General features: G+C 38.7%; 1 protein-coding gene and 1 long non-coding RNA gene across 2 annotated transcripts; one reads left to right on the forward strand and one right to left on the reverse strand.

Annotated features, from left to right (window-relative positions):
• Window positions 1-9,318: 9,318 nt before the first annotated feature.
• sox14 (SRY-box transcription factor 14) lies at window positions 9,319-11,292 on the reverse strand. Its single transcript, XM_029430536.1, has 2 exons — window positions 10,948-11,292; window positions 9,319-10,867 (listed from the first exon to the last, which is right to left on the reverse strand). The coding sequence occupies exon 2, from the start codon at window positions 10,865-10,867 to the stop codon at window positions 10,154-10,156; it is 714 nt and encodes a 237-aa protein (XP_029286396.1). The 5' UTR covers window positions 10,948-11,292; the 3' UTR covers window positions 9,319-10,153.
• Window positions 11,293-13,318: 2,026 nt separating this feature from the next.
• On the forward strand, window positions 13,319-18,955 carry LOC115007598 (uncharacterized). The gene is made up of 3 exons (XR_003832196.1): window positions 13,319-13,461; window positions 18,417-18,474; window positions 18,588-18,955. It is a non-coding gene; the product is annotated as an uncharacterized LOC115007598 (long non-coding RNA).
• The last annotated feature ends 503 nt before the right edge of the window (window positions 18,956-19,458 follow it).

Genomic DNA, 19,458 nt, shown 5'->3' on the forward strand with positions numbered 1-19,458 from the left:
TGTCAATCCCGTATACACACCAACTCCGAAACTTTCGTCCGCCATTAAAGTTTTCGGAACCGGTTTGATTTTCTGCATTTTGCGAATCCGTCAAAAACCTTTAAAGAGTTCTTTGAGCACTCAGAGCCAGTGCACATGCAAACAGCACCATCCAAAATGTCACCTGATCAGCTCATTTACTTGGTCTCCCAGCACTTTGCGACAAACTAAAGAAAAGAATAGTCTACAGAGGTGCGAAATCTAAAGACAGCTTGGAATCGGGATTGTAGTTACTGATCGCAAAACAAAGGATGTACGAAAAATTAGCCAGTGACTGTGTTCTAGGCAGCTAAACGATAGCTTCTTGCTTCTTGTCGAACATTAATTAGCCCTGTTTGAGACGAGTGCTGTCCATTGAACCCATGTAATTCAGTTTTGTCTCGTATTACGTATTTTAGCGATGAATAGAATAATAAAGCGCGGAGGTCTCAGTGTGCATGGTTTCTGTGCCTAACGATTATTATCAGATGACGGGTTAAGAAAACGTAATTAACCCTACGAGTAGTCTCTACATTACCAACTATCTTTTGCGAGTACATGCGATTGAACTTCAATGTGCCACTGTGCGTTGGAACCAAACCTTGAAATACGTAACATTAGCTACTAGCTTTTAGAAATGACACCAGTCGGCTGTGATTTGCCTTTAAACAACATGAAGAAGAAAGCATATGTCTTTCTAGCTGGTTTCCATCCGGTATATAACGGTTATTTTACCTCTGTCCCTTGAAGCCTTGTTGTTTGAGGGCCACTTCAAACTGAGGTCGACTCCAAAACAAGGGGACGGAGGAATGAGAGTACAAAGCCCCTTTTGGGGGGAAAGTGCTCCTTCTTCTGCAGAATACTGTTTCTGGAAAGTGCTGTGACAGCTGCCACAGATAACAAGAAAGTACATTTAATAGCTTTTTGATCTTTGTTTGCTTGCTTGTTGGTTTGCATTCATTCACAGTATATTTACACTGATTTTTCAAATGCATGGCAGGCATGTTCTCTGCATATTTTTGCTCATCCATTTGTCACACTCCATATCTATGTCACTGCTGATCTCATTTTGACAGAACATGCTGCAATTATGTATCTCGCCAATGCAAGTGACATGCTGGATTTGTCAACAATCGGGCCAGATGAGGTCTGCTTTATTTAAAAGGGGAACATGTTTGCTATTACCAGCAACATTTTCAAGAATTAAAAATATCATTTCAAAACTAGTACTTTTACTAGTACTAGCATTTTTGGTTATCTAATACTATAATAAATAGAGTATTTACTGAGGTTGAATCTAAAAATCTTACCTGACTAAACTAAATTAGAAGCGAGAGAGAAATATGAATATTCTGTGGAGTCATGTAGTGGCTACAAGACTAAAGTATTACTGCATTCACTGACAGCTGGAGGAACTGCACAGTACAGAGTGCATAAATTCATATTTAACATAGCACGTGATATGATGTAACAATTGAAAACAATGTGAAATTACTCAAGCATCTTGTATGAAGCTCACTATCATGTCAGGTACTGGGAGGCACCTGAATGTTACATTATTCAACAATACGGCAAATCAAGCCTCTCTACAAGACTGATATCTTATTCATCTGCTGCTCTGCGCTTCCTCAAGTATTTGCTGCCATAATTAGTTGGCATAATCAACACTGTACTGCTTTGTGGCGATAACGATGTTTTACAGTGCACATCATTTTGTGTTTCTGTAGACTGGATGGAGAGTAGAGGGGGCACCTCTCCTTCAGACTCTTGTTTCCCAGCCAAGGTAAATCAATACAGTGAACTGATAGATTACCATACTGCTCACATACAAGGTTTCCTGAAAATTATCTAAATTGCATGCAAATGAATTATTTTCCAATATATTTAGGAATTTGAAAACAATCAATGGGATAATAAACCAAGGCCGTTCTTTTGGTTTCATGAGGTCATGTCAACTTGTATTCAACTGACACACTTAGCCACATGATCAGTGAAGATGAGGGTTGCTCCATTTATTAGTTGTGTGTAAATTATATATTGTATTAGTATACAATATATTATTAGTATTATAAGTATAAGTAATTATAGTATTAGTATAGTATTAGTATGTTGTATACTGTTACACTATGTGTGTGAATGTGTATATAGTGTAACAGTAAGACAAGTACAGAAGAGTCATACAGTCTGTGTAGTGACTCAGTAATGCTACACAGAAGTATCTCTCTAAGGTTTGCTAACATTAGCCGCCGTTAGCTAACATTAGCAACTGGTCATACCGGACCAATTAGTGTAGTGAATTGAGCGAGGGTGGGTTTTATTCCTCATTAATTCAACGTTCAACTTTTAAAACGAGGGATGTGTTATTTCTTCTTTCAAAGATGACATAGTCTCGCTTTAAAATACAGACGTTTGGCATCTAGTGAGAAGCTACATATAATAATAATAACACATGATAAACTACAGAGTCATAACTGATACATTAAAAGGTCTCACTTCTGGAATAGTTTTGGCTGTTTTCTTTCACTAGCCTGATCATTTTGTCCAGTATGTTTGCCTTTTTCTACGTGTGCTTCCTTTAAAATCTACAATTGTTTTTGGATTATTTTGTCAAGCAAGTAGCTGAAACTTGGCTTAAATAACATTTTTTAATCGAGAAATGAAAGATATGCTAGTCAACTATCCCACATCCCTTCAAGAAATGGAGATTAATTTGAAGGTAATCATAAGTGTGAAAATTGCTGTTATCTTCTCACTATTCCTTTGACTGCTAACGGCCTGTCTGGCTCTGAAGTCGTCCCGGTAATAAATATTCATATACCTTTCAGGGTCTTTGTTATTTTGACTACCTTCCATCAGTCTGATCGGTTATGGCATGAGAAACACAAATGGTGAAAATAAATTAAGAAAAAAAATCTAAGTAAATATATAAATAATAATGACAATGAGTGAAGGGGGGGGGGGGAGAATTTGGAACATCAAAGGCTCCTCTATCTTTGTAGCATGTAAACAGTGCGTGCCTTCAGTGAGTGGAAGAGCCCTTTTTAATGATCCCATGGAAGATTGCCACATCGACAAGCATCCTGTAATAAATAAAATTAACAAACATTTCTGTAGGGTCTTTTCAAAGGGAAAGAGAGCCCAATGTTTTTATTCAGATAAGTGGTCTATACATCCCCTGCTCCTTCCTGATTAGTCTAATCCAGTGAGAAGTGCGTGCAGGGTTTTGATTGAGTCAGCCGTCGAGGACCCCGAGGGGAACCCTCCTGATAAGTGCCTTTACCTTTCACCTCCAGAACCCCACGCACGTCGCTTCGCCATATCCCACTCCCTCTAATCTCATTTGGCCCAGGAAGACATGCTCAGGCACAAGAAGCTACGATTAGCATCCTCTTTACCAAGGGATTCCATTGGCTTGGACTGCCAGAGCTGCCCTCAACCTGAAGTCGCTGAAGGCACTAAATCAGCCAGGTAGTTCTGTGTGTGGCTCGTGTGTGTGCTTCTGCCTCTGCCCTTCATGAAACAACTTGAGATTAGAAGGTGTGTTTCCTCTATTTATCTGCTTTGTAGTACTGTATGTCATCTTAAATATTATTGATTGGAAGTTTTGCCAAACATGTACTCCTTTATTTTATGACAAGACGGCAATGTATCTAGGATTCTAGAAATACTGAGGTCATGAGTTTAAATTCCCACGGCAGAATCACACCCACCCAACCAAACTCTGGTAAGTATTTATTCATTTAACTGTTCAGTTATAGTTTCTGTCATTTAGGTGGGTGGCAAAATTGAAATCTCAGTTTTTCCCTCTTTCTTTTCCAGTAAAATTAACTCACATATGCAAATGGGAAACCTGACAAAACATATCGTGTAGAAACCTTTCCCATTGCGAGTACACCTTTCTGTTTTTTTCTGGTTCGTCACGTTGACGTCACAAATGCACCAGAAAGCAGAGTTAGTGAACAGTAGAAAGCAGCATGGAGGCCTGTGAAAATGTTACAGATGTTGCTTCTTTTTTTATATCTGTTACTTATTCAGTCTCTCTTTCAAACTCAGAGCCGTCCAAATAAGAAAAGAATCGCAGTTGCATGTTGTTCCTGTCTTCTTAAGAACTTCAACACTCTCCAACAGCCTCGAGCAGGGACTACTGCAGTCCTTTGCAGATTGCAACCTTTAGCACTAAAGACAAAATTCACATGTGGGTTTTTTGTCCAGTGGTAAAGTTGCATTAGCCACATTTGTAGGTAATAAGTCAAATCAGCAATAAGATCAATAAGATCAGAATCAGCCTAAACTCCACCCTGAGCAATATGAGTGCAATCATAGAAGGTATACTCTCTTCAAAATGCACAGAAGTATTAGGATGACCTTGTGTCATCAGTGGTAACTGTGGCCCTGCACAATGGGTCAAATTCACCTAACATTAGAGTGCATGTAAGTGTACGTAGTGTTTACACTATGATCAGCTACTGTGGACATAAATGGAGGAATTCACTCAAGTCTTAATCAGATCAGATTATATCCTTCTTTCTGTTCGGCATTCACCCCCATGTTGTATTTGATTTGGAGCAGGAAGTGTCCTCTGGTATGATACATCATTTAGGGGTATTTTGTAAACATTTGTTGAAGAGATTGTTTTGTTAAAGATGTAACCTGTGATTTTCAGAGTCATGTGAGCTCATACTGTACAGAGGCTCAATAAGCCCTGAGAGGATAATAGCACTAGGTCTGTTAGAGGAACGTGTAAGGAACTCTCCACAGCTCAAACAGCTACAGACATAAATCACATATCATCAGGTAATCACCCCAGTTCATATTTTAAAACTATCCTAAATGTATCAGATTAAGAAAACTAATCAATGCAATGAATTATCTGAAGAAGAAAAAAACGTTGTTTATGAAAGCCCGGATAAATGGATAACTATCATATAAAATGTGTATAACTTTTTAATGTCCGCAACATACCTGCAGTTTTAGACTTTCAGTAACCTCCTCCGGTGTTTTAAGATCCTCTACAGTGTGAGTAGAAATGTCTTATTACTGTAAAGAAATGGACATAATATAGAATCCACATTTTAATGAATATGTGCAGGTCTGCAGATGTATTTAATATCACAAAACAAATACTGTACACCAACAAGAATCTTATTAGAATTGTATAACTTCAACTAACGAGTGACTTTATGTCACCTCTTATCTATGCTAAGCATTTTGCAATTTTATATTTTTTAATCCATGCCATACAAATGCAGCAGATGCATTTAAATGCATGTAAATAAAATTAACAACTTGAAGACTCAAGAGGCATCTCAAGTATTAATGAGCAAACGAAAAACTCCTTCGTCCGCATGATTTGATGTATGGAAAGTTTATGCCGCATAGAAATTCAGAGAGTGCATGAGCAACAAAGACATGGCACAATAACTCAAAAGTAAGCTGCTGCAGAGATGAAGCACACGTACATTCACACAACACAACGTGTGTGACGTCTCACACGCCCACGCCTACTGTAAATTATGACAGGCATTTTTAATGTATGGAAGGTGTCAGAGCAAGCAGGACATGCATAATATAAATATGCATGAGAAAATCAAGCAGTGTGTGGTCACAAGCTTAGCATCTTCTTACACTGAAATACTGTCTGTACATAACAAATAAAAGAAGAAGTAAACGGTAGGGCTGAGTAATGAGGCAGCTTGCATGGAAATAATTAATTGTGTTAATCTGATTTATAAATGTATAGGCTATGGGACATATTGGATATGAAGTGGCTTCCAACCTGGGGGTCAGGACCCCTAAGGGGTCACAAGATAAATTGGAACGGTCTCGAGATAGTTAATTAAGATACAAAAGATGAACATACTTAGACTGCTACACTACACTTTTTTTGTTTGCTTTTTTACTTTTATTTAATTCAACTGGATCATTTTACCTCTTTGGGTCTAAATAAAATCAGTTCTTTGGTGGTTCTGAGTGAATTCTTCTTTAACAAAAAAACTTTAGAGTGAGTGAACCAAACTGACATCAGTGATCAGTGTTACCCATTGGCTTCAATGCGAAAGTATTTCCAAACAAAACAAACAAAACAGACATAAAGAAACGATGTAACAGCATCTTATCTTATCTGTTTAAGGGCCTGAAGACACCTAGAGATGCAAAGTTATTACATTATATTTCATACCTAAACTTGCCTGCTTAGAAAGATTAATTACAATTACAATATTTTAAAAATGAGTTGAATTGTTGTGGAAATAAAAAGATTGCACTTTTAAATTTGATGGAAATGCTAGCATTAGTCATTTTTAAATGTGAATATAACAAGGAGACTAATACAGCATGTGTTCTTTCAGAGCGGCCCGGGAAAAACTCAACTTCATCACCAAACATCGGGAGGAAGGTTTCAGGGCCTGGACAGCTGCAGGGAAGTTGTCACATGCACAAATTGAACGATTAGCAAATTACTAAAAAAAAGTTTAGTAAATTGCATTATACTGAGAAAATTGTTGAAAGTCATGAAACAAGAGAAGAGTGAACTTTCGGGGCTCTGCATTGTCTGGTGCAGAAAATGAACCTGGTGGATGCGAGTGTGCAGACTTGCTTCTAAGTGAAGCGTGTAATAGTCGATGCTTTCCATATCTGCATCCGATGAACTCCAGAGAATTGACCATATAGAAGCCCACACATGTGAATGTGTGCGTGGCCGATAAATAAAACAGAGGCTGTCTTTATGTGTGTCGGGGGGAATAAAGTCTCGGTGTAAATCACTTTTCCAACTGGCACGGCACATTAAACAACCGTGGCATGATTCCTTTTCTCTCAGCTCATCCGTTCCCTTTTTTCTTTATCAGCTCGTTCACCATTTCATTTCTTTCAAATGAGAATTCAGGGACCCCCAAATTCAAGCCCCCGCGTCTTCAAACAACACAACTGTACGGGTTTACTTTTTCTCCCGTGAAAATGGTATCCCAGATTCAATTTCAGATAGACTAAGGATTTAGCCAGTGATGATTTTTGGTCTTTCGGAGACAATATTAAATATGCTGAAATGAGATCAGTTTTTATCCCTCCCAAAAATAATTTCTCAATATATATTTGTGTCAAATCTCGCGTTGACACAAGCCAGAAATGAATGCATCTTTGATAAGCGAGCCTGTGTTTGGCATATAATCGTCTCTTTTTCCTCCACCATCATCATCATCATCATCATCATCATCAGTATTTTTTTTTTCAACCTCCCCTCGAGGGGACTTTTTTCCCTCTTTTGATTTAGGAAATTAGTACGCCTAAATACAAAACCACATTCTCAACAGCTACTTATCAAAGTCCATTTACTGAAGATGATTTCAGGGTAAAATTAAAAGACAATAATGTAAATGACCCATGGCTTTTAATTAAAAATCCCCCCCCCCTTCTTTCCGCTATTTTTATTTCATCTATTTAACTTTTTTTTTGGACTTGAAGTGTTGTGGAGGGGAAAGTAAAAAGTGCCTGCTTTACTCGGTGTCCCCCTCCTCGTTGACTTTTATCACCAATTGAAGCATATAAATGACCTGAATTAAATAAAATAAAGAACAATTATCCTCTCCTTTTTCTCTGATCTCGCGCTGAAAAGGAGTCCTGGAGAGATAAGGCAGATTGAATTCTGCTCTGTTGTGCTCCAATAAAAACGTCAAGGGGGAGGAAGAGCCTCCCTATAATTTCAAATCATAATTTCCCTCCCATTATACCTCTCAGATGCGCGTTTATCGTTAGGGTTATTTATTCCAGGCCGTTGTAAGTAACCACAGTCAATTCCCGTGACTAAGTTGGATAATTACAGGTAGTGAGTGCACCCGGCAGAGAAATAAAATGTAGAAAATATAAAAGCAAAGTTAAAACAACAGTTATATATAGAGAGAGAGAAAGAAAGCATATTCAACTCATTTTCCTGATGGAAAAAAATATATCCACGTCTTTTGCTACTCCTGAAAGTAATTATAATTGTCTAATTTCAAAGTTGAATTAGGATGCTTTAGGGGTTTGATGTAAAACTTCACATTCGGTTCAATGAAGTATCACCCTAATTTACAGCCTTAGATAAGGACTAAGTCTGTCATAAAAATCTTACCCGTCCTCCTCCTCTCCCCCTTTCCCTCCCTTCTTCCTCCCCAGGATTGAATTGCACCTTGGGCAATAGTGCAGAATCGTGAATCTTAACTTCTCTCAGCATATGTTCCTGGCAGATAAGTAAACAATTTGGATGTGGAATGAACATTTTAATTAATACTACACAGTCGTCTAATATGCGGCTATACACCGCGCTCCGAAAATCCTGATCTCCATTAACAGAGTGGAAGAAAAAACACTGCGCTCAATTTAAAATCTTGAAATGCTTATATAATTCCTCCTGTACGCTGTTTTCCTTCAGTATTGTCTTAACGGGAGTCAGACCTATATCATTCACAAGTTTCGACAGGTTTACACAAGTGTGAATGACTTGTTGATAATAGGCTTTAGCGGGCTTTTGGCTGCAGCACCTTTTTTTTGTAAAAGTAAACAGCAGAGATATTTAAACCACACAATAGTGGTGGGCTGCTGCTTTACAGCAAGGATTCACATTGAGTTTGTTCCATTAGTTAAACCTATAATTAAGAAGAAGGATCCCTCCTTGAAGTGATTAAGCAGTCAGACGAGTCGGACGGGCGGAATCCCTCGAGGGAGGCCTCTGCTGAACTGTCAAACATCAAAAGATCACATCCCAGTTCATCTCAGTGTCACAAAAACACCTTCACTGCACTGTAGCGCTGCCGAACACGTCTCAAACCTGTTTCAAATCATTTAAGAAAGCAGCAGCAGCAGCCAAACGCGGAGGGAATCAGGCCTTGCTGAGGAAATGATCAGAGTGGAGGAGTTTGACAGCTTAAAAAGACTCACACGAGAGGAAAAGATCGATTTGGCAGCAAAGAGGATTGATTTTGATGTTATTGTTCTACTGCGAAGCGAGTTTGTTAATTTGTTAGTCTTTAGCCTTTCAACAGTATTGATTAGTTTGGGGTCAAACTGGGTCTAACATTTAGAATGTAAAATAATCTGACATGTTGTTTTATTTTCTAAAGAGTGTTTTAAAAATCGCTTTTTGTGAATTATTATTTCAAGCATTTATTGGAAGACTTATTTGTTATATTTTCCTAATTTAAAATCTATTTAATTAGGCCTCATTCTTGCCAAGTTTAACTCCCCCGCAGCACCTACACAGCATTACACTATCTGTGTCATCTCAAGTACCCAATAATAACCTACAAATACAGGAAATTGATAGCGTTGAAGACAGATTGTCTTTATTTCGAAATGCCTTTGCTCAGCAATTGAACAAAGAGCAGGAGGTATCAACTTTCAAGATACATTATCCTTTCCATAACATGACAGGTTTTAAATTACCATCTTAGATGATAATACACATTTAACTCCTTGAATTCAACTAGAAGTTATCCTTATTAAAAACGAAAACAAAACAAAAAATGACGCGAGTGACTATATTAGCACTGAACCACAGGAAAAATGCAAAATAAAACATTTGGATGTAATGCTTTTCTTTTCTTTTTGTCATCTTAAATAGACCGTCTAGTTTTATGTGCCAGTTTTTGATAAATATAAACAATATGACCCGTATATAATCCGGCCTATAGGTCCTGATTTTGACCCTATAATCCAGAACATCATAAAATTACGAGTGCCAAAAAATGTAGACTTACTACTTAGGCCTATACAGGAAATAAGAATGCTAATTGTGCAAGCCAAATTTTCAAAATAAAAGAGTACCCTATCAATAATCAACACAAATCAGCATATCAGCATTGAAATGTACACAATAAATAAAGTTAAAGGCCTCCTTTTTCTGGTTGCCATAAACGTTATAACATTTACATTTCTTACAGTTCACAGGGCACCGTCCTTTACACCAAATCCCAGCTCCTTTTGCTCAAGTCAGGAACTTGTTGGATTTCTGGAAAAGTTTGGGTTTTTTCTCTTTTTTTGCCATAACAAGTCCAAGGCAGTTAATACTGTTCATGCCTTTTTAATGGGCGCGCTGTCCATAATATATTTACATGCATTTCAGTATTCAAGTGAATAAAAAAAAGAAAGAAAAGAGTCTTGAGGGTTACATGGCAGCGGCATGTGCGGATGAATATGGGTCTAGCCCAGTCTTGGTCATACCTGGAAAAAGTATGTAGGCCACCGGGGGCTGTAAACTTGACGTTGACCAGGCCGTGCAGTTACACGGGACAACATAGCCCGGGTTTGTGGGCGACGGGTGGGTGTGGGTGTGCTGACTGGGGCACCCAAGGGTGCCGAACGCGCCGTTCTGGTATCCCAAAGAGGACGCGTACGGCAAAGAGCTGGCGCTCAAGCCGTGGGGCATCTCTGTCATCTTCTGGATGGCGCTGGAGGTGAACTGGCTCGGGTCGAGGAAGGAGTACGGAGAGGCGGTCGGCGGCAGGAACGCTCTGGCTTTCTCGGAGTGGCTCAAAAGAGATTCGGCCGACAAGGGGAGTCCCTTCAAGTGATCGGTGTCCCCGAGGTAAGGCAAAGGGAAAACGTACCTGTCCTTCTTTAGCAGATTTTTGGGTTTGCGCCTGGGTCTGTACTTGTAGTCGGGGTGCTCCTTCATGTGCTGAGCCCGCAGCCTCTTGGCCTCGTCAATGTAAGGTCTCTTCTCGGACTCAGAAAGCAGCTTCCACTCGGCGCCCAGTCTTTTGCTGATCTCAGAGTTGTGCATTTTGGGGTTCTCCTGTGCCATTTTTCTCCTCTGGCCCCGGGACCAAACCATGAACGCGTTCATGGGTCTCTTGATATGATCAGCAGGCTTTGACATCTTTAAAAAAAGTGTACTTTTTTATCCCCAATGTTAATGACGAGGAAAAGTTCTTATCGGAAGGAAGGGAAACTATTCACCTGTCTAGATGCCAGATACCAGTCATGCCACGTCTGGGATGTTATGAGTGTGGAAAACAGCAAAAATAAAATAGAATCAAATAAAAATCCACCGCCCGTTTTGCTTTTTCCAGAGTTAAAACACTGATGCGCGTTCGTTCAAGTCCGGATACAACTCTCTTTCAGACCTGCGGCAGGCAATACAGGGAAAAAATACTTGTAAGATGCACACACGTAAAGAAATCCACAAAGGTGAAAGCAATGTTCCGCAGTCAGTTTGCAGGAGTCGTAAAAAGTGATATTTCTTTCCTGCGACACTCTTCCTCTCTCTCTCTGAGGTCTGTCGTCAAGCACCTGGCTTGGAAATGAGCGGAAGAGCGTGAATACGAGCCAAAAGCGGTGAAGTTCAAAGGCTGGGCTGGTTTGGTTTCTGCACGCAATCTGACATAATCTGCAGGGCGTTCACTCACCAACCTGAGCGCCCAATCAGCACGAAGACCGGCTATTATACTACCTCCACGGAAAAATATATGTACATTACAACATAAACAAAGACCGGGTGGTAGTAAAAGAACAAAAATAAGGAAAGAGGGGTGTGTGTGTGTGTGTGTGTGTGTGTGTGTGTGTGTGTGTGTGTGTGTGTGTGTGTGTGTGTGTGTGTGTGTATGTGTGTGTGTGGAGGGGGTAATACTCAGGATCCCTCCACGATTCCATTTAATGTAATGAATCGCAACAAACATGGACCTTCAACCTCTTTTCCAGTTAAAACCTAACTTCTATCCAGAGAGGTGACTATACCGTGCAGCCAATTTACTGTACAACTTTACATGGAAGTATATATATATATATATATATATATATATATATATATATATATATATACAAACCTATATAGCAGGTTTGTCGCCAACATACATATAGATACGCCGAATATAGTTATTATTTTGTCCATTTGTTTTAGCCAGTATGGAGATGTAACAATAATGATAATATTAATAAGAATAATTAAAAATTATAATAAAAATTCATGATTTTTTTTAAATATCACGTGGATACCACTAACATAACATAGCAGCCCCCTGAATAATCTACAGCAGGGCTTTATCCCCTGTCCTTGTGCAGGGTGGTCACAAAAACCCCAGTGTGAAAGGGTTCAGTACACAAGGATAAAACGTTTTTTAATTAGTAAGTTAAGTATTTCAGTAGTTGTAACCTTTTTCACACATTTCACTCTTAAGGATGCCATAAAACTAGCATAAACTAGCATTTTGTTTATTGTAAAATGGCCCACGCGCAAATACACACACACGCACAAACACACACACACACACACACACACACACACACACACACACACACACACACACACACACACACACACACACACACACACACACACACACACACACACACACACACACACACACACACACGTGTGCACAGTTTAAACCCACGCGTGCCATCGATGTTGACCCCATGGAAAGCTCGACTGTGTTAGTGACAGAATTACAAACAGCAAGTAAATATTACATCAACTGTAAACGTTTAGAAAAGCGCCATTGTGAGCCTATAATTGTTGCATTAGCTCACATCAATTTGACAGTGTGGTTTTAAGGAGGCACGGAGTGATCGTTTTAAAATGCAAATTTCAATGAGGACCATTGCCTAATAGCCCTCGGGCTAATGTGCGTGATATATGATTCCTTCAGCTGTGATTATTAAACAGCAGACAGATGAGTTTTTTCACACCGTCAAAATGTTGTGATTGGACAGAGTCGTGTCTAGTTAGTTACACTGCTAACTAGATTTATTTAAGGTTGTCTTTGCATGTATAGACATATATATAAATGCGTGCGCGCACACTGTAATGTTGTTTCGATCACATTATATTGCAATTATCACCTCATCTGTCTCCCTGTGAGTATGTGACACAAACAGGATTCTTTCTTGAACATGTCACCACATCACACTGACATGTTAATGCGGTGTGACAAATACAAATTCAAAAATAAATATTACTTTAAAAACTGAAATATGCTCCGGCAAAAACCTTGAATCTATATACATTTATGGGCCATATATTTTCAGTACTAACAATAAGGTTTTATTCTGTACAAACAGGAGAAAAATGCAATCTCATGCAGGCCAAAGTCAATTTATTTTTGTACTCAAAATAAGACAAAATGGAGATATTTTTCTGCCTTTGATATTCTCATATTTCAGCACCATCTGTATCTCTTTCTCACGCTCTCTCTCCGCTCCCCGTCTCCTCACACACGCATGCGTCAATCGATAGCTTCTAACAAGAAGATTCCCTTTATATCTTTCTTTACAAGCTCTGAAATTATCGTTAAAAAATGCTCGTTTTGGGAGGAAAATCCTCCTCACCCCGACCTACAGAACAATGTAGCCCACAGCTGAGGACGCCCCCGACTCTTTTTCTTTTACACAAGCGCCGACCCGATGCCTGCAAAAAGAAAAAGCTCCTCAAATCCTCCCAATCGGCAGGCTATGATGTTCATCAGCATCCATGAGGTATACTGCATGTTCGGACTGTATATTTCAGCGTATTTTGAAGTTTTAAATGATGTTGTGCTATCTTTCACTGAACAGCGTATTTGCAATTTGACGTGTAGCGTTTAGGCTGCCATATACATGCACCGGCTCAGGCTTCGTTTTCAGATCAATGAATTAGATAACAGCGAATTATTTTAGGGGCTGAGCCTCCTTCTCACGAGGGGGAAGTCTATACTATGTTCCTTATTCAAAAACTGATTGTCTAATAAATGCACGCCTGTAAATTCCCTCGACAATTTAACGGGATAATGAGAAATGCAGTAGGTTTTAATTTGTCAAGGATTGAGATGATATTTGTTTTCCATCGGCGATTTCTCATCATTTTTTTCCATCAAATTTAATCGTTATTACATTACTGTCTGAGATAATAAGGTAAAAATACAGTTTATAAATAAAATAGTTGTGGTGCGCGTCACCATGTAAAAAAAACTTCTCTCTATCTACAAACTTCAGGGATTTGGAAATGTGAGGATTTGATTGTCACAACAAACAGTAAGCTAAATAAATAAATAAATGAGAATATGATATATATTCTTTGTATACCCTATGTTTGATTTATTAGGTTTAGAAAAGATTGTTAAAGTGAAAGCAATCGCAGCTGTTAATAATGAACGAATGGTGAAAGTTTATTATCATCTATTATAACTCCACAGTAGTAATAAACAACTAATTATAAATGGCACACAAACAACGACAATTGGCGCGCGCGAGAGACCTCCCCCCCCCCCCCCCCCCCCCCCCAACACACACACACACACACACACACACACACACACACACACACACACACACACACACACACAACTAGGATTATCTAAGGACACATGTCCATCCATCTCGCCTTAAAAAGTGAATGGGGAGCGGCCTGACACACAGAGAGCCTATTAGCCAACTTGGCTCCCGTGGAGAGCACTGAGGTAAGCTCCCCTACCGGAACTGTCCATGGTGCTGAAGCGGTAAGAGGGTTTCTTCACTGCACACTTGCGTCCTCCCTCAAAAACTCTTAAAAGCTAGGGGTTGACATTTCAATGCCTTTTATTGTATTTCCATCCTATTTAGTGATGGCTTTCTGTAAAAAAAAGAAAAAATATATGTATATATATATATATATATATATATATATATATATATATATATATATATATATATATTAGAAAGACACAACTCAAATGGTCTACAACTTTCCTAACTTTTTTCCCCCAGCAGAATGTTTTTAAGCCTATTTATTTCACAGTGTGGAAGAACTACTGTTAAACCACATTTGGAACTAATACATTATGGCACCATGAATTATAATAAACACATTTTTATGTTGTCAAAATATGCCCAAGTGTCTGTCCCTCCATCAGTATAGGATACAGAGTAAATAAGTGCCTCAACAATATAGTATATTGGGCATTACCTTTTGTGCTGTTGTATCTAATTATTATTTACAATAATGACTTTACGGTTGAGTGTGGACTAGAGATAATACAGGGCACAAAAGATTAAACAAGGGAAAACACAGAAAGCTCAGTGAGTTCCCCTTTGAGTGCTTGAACTATGTTCCTTCTGGTGGAAGGACAGTTATACTTGCATTTTGCCAGGAATTAGCCAGTGCTATTTACAATATTGCTTACATGATTACACATACCATTTTATACCAAAATAGGAAATGACTATGGAACCCTAAGTAACTCTGAATAAACCTAAACATTTTGCAAAAACACACACACAGTGTTCACGTGTTGTAGTCATTTAAAAAAGGATTTCTGATTTATACTCAAAGTTTTCAAAGAGCAACATAACATTCATAGTAATTGACTCATGCATTGAGCAGAATGGTGCAATCACATGTCTTCCTCTGTTCGATTTGAAAATACAACCATTTATCAGCTAAGATACATAACATAATCTTTTTTTCAACCATGTTTACAGAAAGTGTTCTATCTGGCTCATTTATAGATATAAACACGTTACTGGGGGTTCATGGTCAAGGCCTTTGTTTGGAGTTTAGACTGATTTACCATGTTGTCCCTGGAAATGGTGCAAAAACGTATAAATATGTTTGAATTGCTGACAATTATACTTACAATGTTAAGCGTACAAAAAGGTTTTCTTTCAGCGATATGGGAATTTCTAAAACTCAAATTCAGCTCATAATACAGTAGGTCTTTTTACATTATCCGCTTTCAAATACCATTCATTGACACTGAGAAGCAATCAAAACAGCAATGAGCGGTATGTGAGAACATGGGGCATATATTACAGAAAATATCCATATATTTCATATCTGTGAGGTTACAATGTCTCAGTAAGATAGTAAAATCAGACTTGAATAAAATCTTTTAAAACGCTAAACTTAAGCTGTTCTCTCTTTTATTCTGCAACACTGGAGAGTACAGAGCAGACCAGAAAGAAATTAACAAAGGTTCAAGGCAGGTAATAATGAAAGGATAGGGGCAATACTTCAAAGACCACGAGGTCCACATCACACAATTATACAATACAATTAGGATTAAAGGGGCAAAAGAGATAACAGGAGATAGGGATAAATTATCACAAAAGGAAAGATGTGACTCTCTCCTGACCTTCATTAAGAGAGAAAAAAACTAATTTACAGCTGGCCTTCCTTGCAGGGGGATTTGAGCCTTTCACATGAGACTGTGACTCACTAGATAAGATTTGCCCGGTATAAATGAGAATCTGAACTACTAAACAATAACATAAAATGTATATTCAGAATAAACAAATAAAATAAATAATGATACGCATATATATCATTTATACAATAAATCTGTTGTAATAATTGTTATAGAACTGGATTAATTAATTTCAGACAGTTTCATGCCATACAATAAGTTAACTGTTCGTCTTTTAATGGTCATATTAAAGCACACACAGCACTGCACACACAGTGAAACTCAGACTCAATTTAACCTATCCTAGTCTTACGAGCAGTGCACAGCTATTATTTATCAGCGCCAGGGAGCAGTGTGGGGGTCCGGTGCCTTGCTCAAGGACACCTCAGCATTGCCCAGGAGGTTAGACAGTTCAACGGTTAGACACTAAGCATTGATTCTGATTGAAGCGTTTAACATTTTGTTCAACTAATGCTGTGATAGGGCGTCCAACAAAGCATCAACAATGTTTACTATAGAGCTGAGATAATAAACCAATCCATGTAAACATGTTGCATTGGTCCGTAAGTGCTGCCTAATAGACTTATTACCTATAGCCTCAATACTTCAAAACAAACGTTACAAAAATACTTTTAACAGGGTAAGAACAATTAGATAATCTCCTTCTTCTTATAGAAAAACTATTCCATTAAGCCACCCATACAAGAAGATCCAGCTCTTTCTCACTAAATCATGGGGCCGTCCTCTACCAAGTCTCTTCAGGTGCAGAAGCTCCACCCGTGTGCCTTCCTTCCTTTCCAAAAAGCTCCTAAACAAAACTATGAAATCTGCTGCTGGAACCAAGCCTTCACCCAGACAGCAAAGGCCCACCTTTCGGTGAGCCACTTGCACTCTACTAATCTTTCATTTTACACTGTCCACGAATCATGATGTGTTCCCCAAACTCATCCACAGCTTATTCTTATTCCTATTCTTATTCTGCTAACTCTTGGGCTCCTCCACTAATCTAACTTTCCCCTACTTCCCCCAGTACAGTAGCTACAGGGGAAACTTAAACAGAGACCTTGAAGATACCCTCCACTTCCTGATGTCCAGGAATCTACCACTTGGAGCAGTCAACTCTAGGATCTGAGTACTCCAACGTCTTTCCTGGGTTACCAACCACCTGTCTTATCAGGGCAGAAGAAAGACGTGGATATGGTGTCTGCTTTAGCTTTTAGTCAGTCAGACTAAAAGCTCTTGCCCCATCATGGTGCTGGGATACCAGTGAACAACAGCAATCCCACTGTAGACAACAGACCTGCAGTACATCACGGTCCACAACAGAAGATCTAGCTCTGCATCAAAGATCTCCCAGATGTTCAATAGGTCACCAAATGCTTGTCCTTTCAAGTTCCTGATTCTGTTTAGTTTGAACTCCCCGGGTCCCATACAAAACTGCCACCATGCCTCATCGACTGTCAGCCCGCCTACACTGTCCACAGCCTGCTGAGGGGGCACTACTGGGGCACTGCTTGTTTTTGGGGTGGAAGGCGTATAATTAAGAGCAGTTTGATGCTGAGAAAACACCTTTCCCTGACGGGGAAGTTGGAGTTTTTGCTAACTTTAGTCTCCCTCAAGATCCTGATTACATTATCTTCATTACCTAGCACAAAACTAGACTCATCTTTTGCGTTGATTTAAAAGTGTATTTCATATATTGTATTTGTACATCTGTTTTGACTCCAACAAGAAGTTCTACTTTCCTAATGCTGCACAAAGCTTGAGGTAATACACTGAATACCATCATGTCCGAGACAAGGATTATGTACAGGACTCACCTCTGACAACTGCTGGCTCCAAACTGAGAAGTTATTCACTGTTACACTACATTCTGTATTTGGAGAAATTCTCAAATTAAAAGCAGCTGTTCTTTTAAAGTAAAATGTCCATGATAACACCTATGACACATTTATACTAACTCATTAACTCTCATTATAGCCCAAAGCCATATCTCATCAGTGGATATAATTTGTCTGTTGCAGTGCGTGCCCAGCATTGACATTCATGCGCCGCACTTTTTAATACTAGAATATTGTGAAATATAATGTTTTGATTAATTGGATTTGGTGGTTATATTACAGTGTAGACACCCAGAGGTAAATGTGGCATTTACTGGGAAAGCACATCTTGGTGGTCAATTGCCCTGTGAAACTGCAGAGATCTACATACTAAGAGTTGAGTAAAAGCCAGATTAAAAGGTATCTGGAGAGGTTAATAATGTGAACACAACCTCTCTTTGTTATCTCTCAGGGCTACCAGAGTCTGAGACCTGATCCTCAAGACATGGTGCAAAGCGTCCGTGAGTCAGGTGATGAATAATAAAGTGAAATTGAAAATCTATATTCCACAATGCTGCTCCTGAATATCCCAGAATTATACATATCAATCAACCTTGTACTTTTTCTACCTGTTTGTTTGCAGAATTTGCATCCTGAGTTATGAAGTGGGAAAGACAAACAGCTGCTTTTGAAATCGGAGCTGAACAGTAGGTATTGTAAAATCAAAAACAGAGACAAGTCAAATGGGAAATAACGCAAAAAGAGACTCAAGAATGGAAAAGCTTTTGAAGCCAGACAGACTGATGGAGAACATTCTACAAATCTGTATCAGTGAATGATTAATTAATTTCTGTTGAATGATCTGTTCTAGCCTTGCAAGATATCAGTTCCCATTTCTTTCACACTTTTACAGAAGATCTCAAGAGACCGCTAGTTCAAAAGACGGTTCAATTTAGAGTTCCCATTGGAAATGGTTTCAGAGAGTCTTTGCCATATGTTGGGCTTTGATGTCTTTTAACTGTCGTAATCTTACTGTTCAGAGATGGGGAAAATAAATTCTGTTAATTTTTCCATTGTAAGTGCTCTTTTTTTTTTCTTGACTTCGCATTAAATTTAAGGTACTTCACAAAAATATGAAAAGATTATCAGAGAAACATAAATGTAAAACTTTTTCAAACCTTTTTTCATTTCGGCTCATAGTGAATAAGGTACAGATTCGTTTGTAGTGTATATGATCATAGGACTAATATTTCAAAGAAAATCTCTACTCCTGACTGTTATCTTATCATTTTGTAAAAAAATGACCTTTTTCCAGAGAGATAAAGATTTTGATTGAATCACATCTATGTATTAGTCTATCGAGCTTGACCTCCATCATGTCATAAACGGAAGGTGACTTGGTGTCAGAGAATCCGCCTTGAACCCGGCAGGTCATTTATTAATGAAAGAAAAGATGGATTTCCTGTCATATGCGTTTGTTCCACGTTGCTTTTTTTTAACAGCAGTTGTCTTTG

The sequence above is a fragment of the Cottoperca gobio genome, chromosome 4 (genome assembly GCF_900634415.1).
Source record: "Cottoperca gobio chromosome 4, fCotGob3.1, whole genome shotgun sequence".
Lineage (NCBI taxonomy): Eukaryota > Metazoa > Chordata > Actinopteri > Perciformes > Bovichtidae > Cottoperca > Cottoperca gobio.

Coding starts and splice junctions, on each gene's coding strand:
- sox14 (XM_029430536.1), bottom strand. CDS start 10,867: ATGTCAAAGCCTGCTGATCATATCAAGAGACCCATGAACGCGTTCATG.